This window comes from Apis laboriosa, unplaced genomic scaffold (assembly GCF_014066325.1).
Source record: "Apis laboriosa isolate Shangri-la unplaced genomic scaffold, ASM1406632v1 scaffold112_cov148, whole genome shotgun sequence".
Taxonomy (NCBI): Eukaryota; Metazoa; Arthropoda; class Insecta; order Hymenoptera; family Apidae; genus Apis; species Apis laboriosa.
The window spans coordinates 5175180-5183384 of NW_025220865.1; the positions used below are offsets into that span (position 1 = coordinate 5175180).

Below are 8205 nucleotides of genomic sequence, written 5' to 3' on the forward strand. Positions count from 1 at the left end.
TTTATTATCTGTAACTTCCTTTGTTGATTCTTGATCATTTGAGGCATATATTTGGAATATAAAATGCATTTAATCAAAAATTTTAATTGAAAAACTCAAAGGAAAAAAAAATATATATCAAAAAAATATATTTGCATTAATTTCTGAATTTTTATATCATTATCAAATAAACTAACATTTAAAACACTTTATTAAATATTGATTCTCTTCTATTAATTAATTAATTGTTTGTATTCTTGGATTCATGTTATTCATTATGAATTTTTTTAATATTTCAAATTTTTTGAATTTTTTGAATTTTTCTTCCAGAACTTGAAAAGTATAAATTATTATAAATTTATTTATATTGCGATATAGCACTTTTTCTATTAAACTAGTCAATTACAAATATGTTTTGTACTTTTGTAAATCATATTAAACAGCTATCGTCTCTTATCACGTCCATTTCAAATTTAAACGATGAGTGGATAGACTTTATACAAAATTTTTACATATGTATATATGATATGGGAGACATAAAATGGCCCTTTGCAAGATATAAATATCAATATTTCGAAGAGTAGAAAATAAAAATATTGATTACAAATAAATAACGGAAGTAGTGATTCGTTATTATGATATTTTCGATATAAACTGGACGGATATGTTATGAAAATACAACATAAGAAAATTTTTATATTATTATAATATAAAATAATATTGCAAAATGAATATTACAGAAGAATTGAATTTTTTCTTGTCTCAAATATAAATGATATTTTTTTAAACAAACTTATAATTATGTTATTAAATTAATAGTTAATTACATTTATATTTTTCTAATATATTTAATTAAAAAAATTAATTATTTAAAAAAATTTTCAATGATAAAAGTTTAAAATTATATAAATTTGATATATTGTAATGAAAATGTTTAATTCAATTATCAAATCTAGATTCATTTACAATGGAAGGAAAAAAAATAATATAAATTTGAAAAATAAATTTTAAAAGTTTTAATCTTTTTATAAAATAAAATAAATCATCATAAAATAATATCAAATAAAAAAAGAAAGATTACTTACAAAATCCGTCCAATTCGCGTTCTAACTATAACACTGCTCCCTAGACGGAATATTTTTTGTACAACTCACTTGTATAAAAATATGAAATCCTTCGTGTCCATTGCAATTACAAGCGAAATTACAAAATTATATCGTTTTCACAACGATTATTAAATATTTAGGTCCCTTGATATCCTTTTCTTCTACCGAATATCTCTTCAAAGTCCAACTTCCATGATAAATAAATTTCAACACGAATATATATTCAATTTATTTAATTCTGTGATGATCTCTGTTGATTCGAGGCTGATTCCATCTCGTTATACAACATGTCCGCTTGATGCGGACACATCTGAAAAGGCACGAGATCAGGCTGGTTACCATTTTGTTGAGTTGGTCCTTGTTGTTGGGATTGTTGCTGCTGATGCTGCAGTTGTTGATGTGACTGTTGTTGAGGCTGAATCATCGCGTCTACGTTACCTTGAGCTGAACCAGACATTGTTGGCACTGGACTCACTGCTAACGAATGCGAAAAGAATTCTATAGGCACTATAGGCATTGGAACGGTGATGGGAAGAGGAAGAACGTTCACTCCATGTACACTACTTGATGTTGGTAATTGAACGTTCGAATTGGTTGTATTGCATCTGTTCATCTGTTGACACGTGTTGGTGGCATTGTATGGCATTCCCGTCTAAAAAAATTTTGTTGATTTATCAAATGGATTGTACTTTTATAATGGAAGTATAATGTAAGAAACATCATGTGAATTGGATAATAAATCTGAAAAATTTTTGTAATAAAATTATGTAATAATTATGTAATAAAGTAATAAGTTAGGATGAGAATTAGGTTTTTATAATAGAATTATTATATATTTATATTATTATATATTTTATATAGAATTAGAATTATGAAATTATTAATTGAAATTTGTTAAGTTTGTAATTATTGAATAAATTGATGAATAAATTAATTAAACTCACATTAAGTGATAAAATTCCATATTTAAGCAACTGTTCCGATACTTTTCTCAGTTCTTCTTGCTGATGCATTATTAATTGTTGCAGTTCTTCATGTTTTCGTTGCAGTTCGTCTTGAATTTGATTCTGCGCTGGTGTCATTACGATATTTTGCTGATGTAACATCTGAAATTACACGTACGTACTCTTGAAACAAAAGAGAAAAATGTAACGTATTATTTCTAAGATCCAATTATATACTCCAATAAAAAATTTAAAATTAAAAACATTTATAGAAAAAAAAAATTCTATTCCAGAAATATCATAAAATATGCTATTACCTCTTGCGTTGGTAATGAAGATATAATCGGCACGGAAGGAGTCTCAAAATCTGTATTGACGGATTGCAAATTAACTCCAGCATACTGTGAATGTTCCATGAAATTAATACAACTTTGATCCACTTCCAACAAAGATTGTTGAGATTGCTGTTGTTGTTGCTGCTGATGCCTAGTATCTATTTGAAGCATTTGAGTCTTCGATGCAACGGAATTGTTTGCAGATGTACCTTTTGAACGTGAAATATGCGTTATCTGCGAATGAGGTGAACTTTGCATAGAGGCTGATATTGACGAACTGTCAGAGCTTTCGACATGATGTCTCGGTCGAGTATTCGAAGGTATCGATTTCGATGTCTTGGATGATTTTGTTGACCACTGTGTTGGAGGAACTGGACATGATGTCGTTACCTGAACATTAACGTATTTGAATTAATGAATGTTATATAAAATTCGATAATATGCAATTAATGACTGATGCTTGTTTTAATTTGTATAATTAATTTTTCATTTCTAGATTTACCTGTTCTTGTTTTACTGACATCATAACGTCTTGAGTCTGTTCTTTATTAAAACTTTGCGATTCCTTGCGCAATTCTTTGATCACATCGATATAACTGATGACATAATGCGTGCATACGATAAATTCAGGCTTTGAGTTCCACTGATTATACGTAATATAAAATCTAGTCTGTAACCATATCCATTGTTGTCCCTTCGTAAGGAATCTGTAGTAACAGGAAGTTCCCTCACCCTTTTGCATTACTATAAATAATTTTTTGTTATTTCGATGCATCAGCAATTTTTTTTTTACTTTTGTCTTAATACATACGTGATTCATGACATGTAACTACTTTGTCCAAATCGTCTACGTGATAATAATCATATCCAGAGGTACCCAATACCTCAAATGGTAGGTAACCGATAATGGGTGGTGCTCGATGATCCAGAAACAAGAATTTCCATTCGAGGCTATGACGTGAAGTGAATTCCGATTTCGTATTGTCCATCACAGATAATTCGCGAATCAATTGAGGCGTCTGGAGGCGTCCTGTACCCACGAAAACCAATCTAAGAAAACACAAATGAATTTATTGCAACACGATTCGATTAATAACATAAGTTTTATTGATAAATCGTTAGTAATATTAAAAATAATGATTATTAAAATAAACTAATTATTAAATTTTTAAATATAATTAGTAGTACTTATTCCTTCATAAATACAGATTAGATTTAAAAATTGTAATACAAATCGAAATTGTGATATAAAAAAATGAATTATTTCTTTTTATCTTACATCATAATTTTTGATATAATTTTGTCATATATTTTATTATATAATATAATATAAACAAATTACTTTGTATCTTTTCCAGTAGTATTTCCGAATTTTGTATTAGGAAGCAGATTATCCACTTCTGTATCGACATCAGAACCTATAATTAAATATTAGATAATAATATCAATATTAATGGAAAAATTGCATAAACAATTGTCAATTACATACGAAAATATCCGACAAATTGCACAAGCTCGTATATTGGATTTTCTTCAATATTTTGACCTCCTCTTTTAATGTGACACGAAAAAGATATTTTGTCCTCTATAAATATAAATATAAATAATATTTATAACATAATTATTTTTCTATTTTCAAAGATTTACCTTCTCTGATATTCCGTCGATCTTTTGTAATGGCAGGATTTAATAGTACATTATAAAGAGGAGATTGGTCTTCTTGATACGTGATATCGTAAACGGTCGTATTTTCCAACTCGTTTGGAAGATATCCAAGAAGAGATGTGACGCTTTCAGACACATAATAAATGCGCCCGCTTGAAGAAAATACCATTATAAAACCGTCCAGAGCCTACATTCAAGAAATGTTATTTATGTTTTTAATAATAAAAAACCTTGAATCAATGTAACATTGAGATTCGTTCCATATTGATCAATGATACTGTGATACTGATCAGTGATATTAATTCTAGAAATTTTTATTTAAGCTTGAGATCATTTTGAATCAAATCAAAACATGAATTTCTATTTATTTCATTAATATATTATTTTGATTAATATAATATTTATTAACAGTCACTTTCAAAAAAATAAATGTTTAAATCAATCAATTGATAAATTATTTATCAACATATTATTAATTGTTAAAATTTTAATGATGTGTTACTTGTAATGTTTCTAAACCACAATAATTAAAAATACAATTTCAAGTTTATAATAAACATAACATTTTAAATTGAATGCAATTTTGCATATAATAATCGAATTTAATATAATTAATTTAATAATTAATTAATGTGATAAACATACCTCTAGTATTAAATGTGTAAATTCTTCATTTGATAGAAAAGATGGTTTCCAATCTTCTTGAATTTCATGTACTCTTGATCTAACAGCTATCTCTGTATCATTTTAAACTTCAGAATTAATAATAATTAATCAAAAAAATTAATATAATTATAATAATATAATATACTATAATAAATTATAAGAAAAACAAATTTTCAAAATTGAAATTGAAATTTCTTTCCAGAAATCTTTTTTTCAAAATTAATTAGATATAATCGTGATCAATCGGATTAATATTGAATATAATCTCTTTCACTTATAGTTAAAAATTTCGGTAAAATAAAATTAATTAAAACATACCATTATGATTTTTTAAAAACAATATTGTCGACTTTAACACCGTCGATTTGTCCATTTTTCTCGTATTCGAACTGACCATACTACCAAGCTCATTTACGAGCATGTTAAATTGATCTCTTCGTTTCTTCTCGCTCAGATTACGTGATTTGCTGAAAAAAAAAAAAGGAAAAAGATATTTCACATTTAATTTAATATTTTGATTTTTGATAATTGAATGCTTACCGTTTGGAATCATCTTTGTCATCAATATCATCGTCCATTGTGTCACTATACATAAAATAAAAAAAAGGAAAGATAAGAAAAGGGAAGATAATATTCTAAAATTTAAACTATTAAATAATATATTTAATTATTTAAATATTTAAGGAATAAATTTAATTAATTTTATACAGATTATAGTCGTAAGAGAAGGAAATATTATTTTTCAAATATTTATTTAACGTTCATTAAATTAAAAAAATTTTTTTTTATTTTTTTTTCTTACCAAAATATATAATGTTTTATTAGATATATTTTAATGTATATTATGAAATTATTAATGATAATTAGAAATATATCTGCTCATGATTTTCTCGATTACACAGGAAAACACGTGCGATACAATCAGATCAATATCAGAGACCGCCTATTGTGTAACAGGTTTGGAAATCAATATTGGTTAAAGAATGTTATCAGAAATATTTCGAAATATTCATTTTTTTTATTTTAAATTATTTGATTAATATTTTAAAACTACTACTTCATAAAATATTTCCTATATTTAAGTTCTACATTTAATATAATTAAATTAAAAACAAAATATGTTTTCAACAGATGTTAAAAAAAGACTCAATTAATCTCAATAACAAAATATTAATATAATCAATTGAAATAATTATAATATGACTTAAACATTATTAAAAAAAATTAAAATTAATATAAACTTAATCTATATATATAATATATATAATAATATATATATTATTATATATAATATAATATATATAATAAATCAATTATTATAAGAAAAAAAAATTATTCTAATCAACATAACAAATTAAAAATAATATTTCGTATAAAATAATTTGAAAAAAATTATCTAACAAATAAAAATTAAATATCAAATAAATAAAAATTGTATAAATTTTGTTTCGATTGCACATTTACGCGCTTATCGATTTAATGTCTACCAATGTTCCGATCATACAGCACAAACGATTGCAATCTCATCGATTATATGAATCATAATCTTCGATAATCAACTAGTAAAAGCATCGATTGAAAGCGATTGTTGATCGTGACACGGAGATGCATCAACGATTGTAAATATCGATTGACGTAACTTTCTATCATCACAGTGGATTGTGATAGCCTCGATCGAATGATCAATTTTCACGTAACAACCGAAAAAATCAAACTATCTATATATATTAAATTTATACAACAACAAAATTATATAGTGACAAATTATAATCAAATTCAAGAAAAGAAGAAAAATATGTAAATTTTAAATCAATTTGTAAAAATAAAAAAAATTTAAAATCAAGAATGGATGACAAAAAAGGTATGTCAAATTGAATCATTCTATCAGAGGAAGATTTATTCTACCAAAGGAATAATTGTATCACTCACTCGGATTGTCGAGAGGATCGCCCTCGTGAATAACTCGCCATGTAACCTCGTCTATGTATGCTGTCACGATCGTTGTGTATACGTATCAGATACTTCGATCAGCGGCCTCAAATCTTGCCGACTTCGTCCTTTCGAGGTTTTCCCTGATGACAAGTGATCGTCGACCACGTCGAATACACTGAATTCGAATGCCACTTGCGCGGCGAGCAACGACACATTTTTTTTTGCACTACACAGATCCAGAGACAGGTCCAGATCAGTTCGCGCGCCAGCTGAAATTCGTCGATGTATCTTCTAATAGTTAACACGGCTTACAATGCACATACGTATGTATATTGCTTACGTATATCTTCATTATGGAAGATCTCGCAGGCTGCATAGGCTTGAAGTTGCACGCGGATTAATTCGCAGTACGCCTATATTACTATAGTTGCGAGAACACGGTTACGAATTTAAGAACGCATATCCAAATTCGAAAATGGAAACATATATATGAAGTACTATCTAGTTATTTACTAGATAGTACAATTTGTTCAGATTTTTCAATTATCTTTGAAATTTTTAAAAATTATTTACTATTCTTTTTTTATTAAATTGTTTTTATTAAACATTTAAATGAACTTTAAAAAATGCACTTATAATCAACTTTATAGAAAATATTTAATAGTATAAATCAATTAAGAAGTCATTATCGATAAAAATATTCTAATGATGAATATATGAATCTTATGATTTAGATTTTATTAAATTTCCATTTTATTTTTATCTATCTCATTTTTTTCAGCTTTAATTTCATGCAGAACTAACAAAAATTTGAAATAAATATATCATAAATCTTAAATATTTTCATAAATAAATTTTATTTAAAGATATTTATTATTTAAAGATAAACTAATATATTAAATAATATTTATTATTTACATTATATGTAATATACATAAAATATTTGAAATATTTTTAATCTTATTCAAAAATTTTTCTTAGTAATTTAAGTTAAATGAATTACTAACTTTGATAGGCGGTCAAAACTGAGGCTAACTTCATGCGAAATACCCATGGAAACATGATGGATGCCAAATAGCTTCCGGCAATGCGCAATCGCATCTTATCAATGCATTACCGCCATGAAATCGCGTGCATGAGGTGAACAGCATTGGAACGGATCGTAGTCTCATCCACGAGCAAAATCATATCCGATTGGTCAAAGCATGTGCACTTCGATTGTTGCACCAATCGTGACTGTTGCATACATAGTTCATAGATGCAGTGCGCTAGAATTTGCTGGGAAATGCGATTAATATATCTATCTTATCAACAATAATATGTTCTCATTGTTGAAAATGCAAATTTCGGGAAACTTAAAATCAAAGGTGAGAAAAATTTGAAGTTAAAACAAATACTAGAAAAATAAAATATTTCTATAAATAAATAATATTTTTTTTCGTTTAATTAAAATGCAATAATCGAGAAAAGTATATAAAAATTATTTGTTGTTAATGTTAATTGTTATTTTAAAATAATAAATAATAATCTTAATTAAATAAGAAAAAGTTTTAATATTTCTAATTAAATTTCAATATA

At 26.1% G+C, this 8205-nt stretch overlaps 1 protein-coding gene across 3 annotated transcripts; it reads right to left on the reverse strand.

Annotated features, from left to right (window-relative positions):
* Nucleotides 1-980: 980 nt before the first annotated feature.
* Nucleotides 981-7047, reverse strand: LOC122715056 (circadian locomoter output cycles protein kaput). Of its 3 annotated transcripts, none has more exons than XM_043936975.1 (13): nucleotides 6968-7047; nucleotides 6625-6896; nucleotides 5236-5280; nucleotides 5014-5162; nucleotides 4675-4766; nucleotides 4012-4216; nucleotides 3854-3949; nucleotides 3707-3782; nucleotides 3176-3414; nucleotides 2867-3108; nucleotides 2347-2754; nucleotides 2030-2191; nucleotides 981-1737 (listed from the first exon to the last, which is right to left on the reverse strand). In XM_043936975.1, the coding sequence occupies exons 2-13, from the start codon at nucleotides 6663-6665 to the stop codon at nucleotides 1318-1320; spliced, it is 2175 nt and encodes a 724-aa protein (XP_043792910.1). In that variant the 5' UTR covers nucleotides 6666-6896; nucleotides 6968-7047; the 3' UTR covers nucleotides 981-1317. The 3 variants fall into 3 exon arrangements, with proteins under 3 accessions (XP_043792910.1, XP_043792919.1, XP_043792902.1); XM_043936984.1 differs by lacking the exon at nucleotides 6968-7047 and having other exon boundaries at nucleotides 981-1395; nucleotides 1524-1737; nucleotides 6625-6949; XM_043936967.1 differs by lacking the exon at nucleotides 6968-7047 and having other exon boundaries at nucleotides 6625-6949.
* Between the last annotated feature and the right edge of the window lie 1158 nt (nucleotides 7048-8205).

Coding starts and splice junctions, on each gene's coding strand:
- LOC122715056 (XM_043936975.1), bottom strand. CDS start 6,665: ATGGCGAGTTATTCACGAGGGCGATCCTCTCGACAATCCGA. Junction 5,281..6,624: donor CGATCCTCTCGACAATCCGA/GTGAGTGATACA, acceptor TTTTATGTATAG/TGACACAATGGACGATGATA. Junction 3,109..3,175: donor AGTTACATGTCATGAATCAC/GTATGTATTAAG, acceptor AATTATTTATAG/TAATGCAAAAGGGTGAGGGA.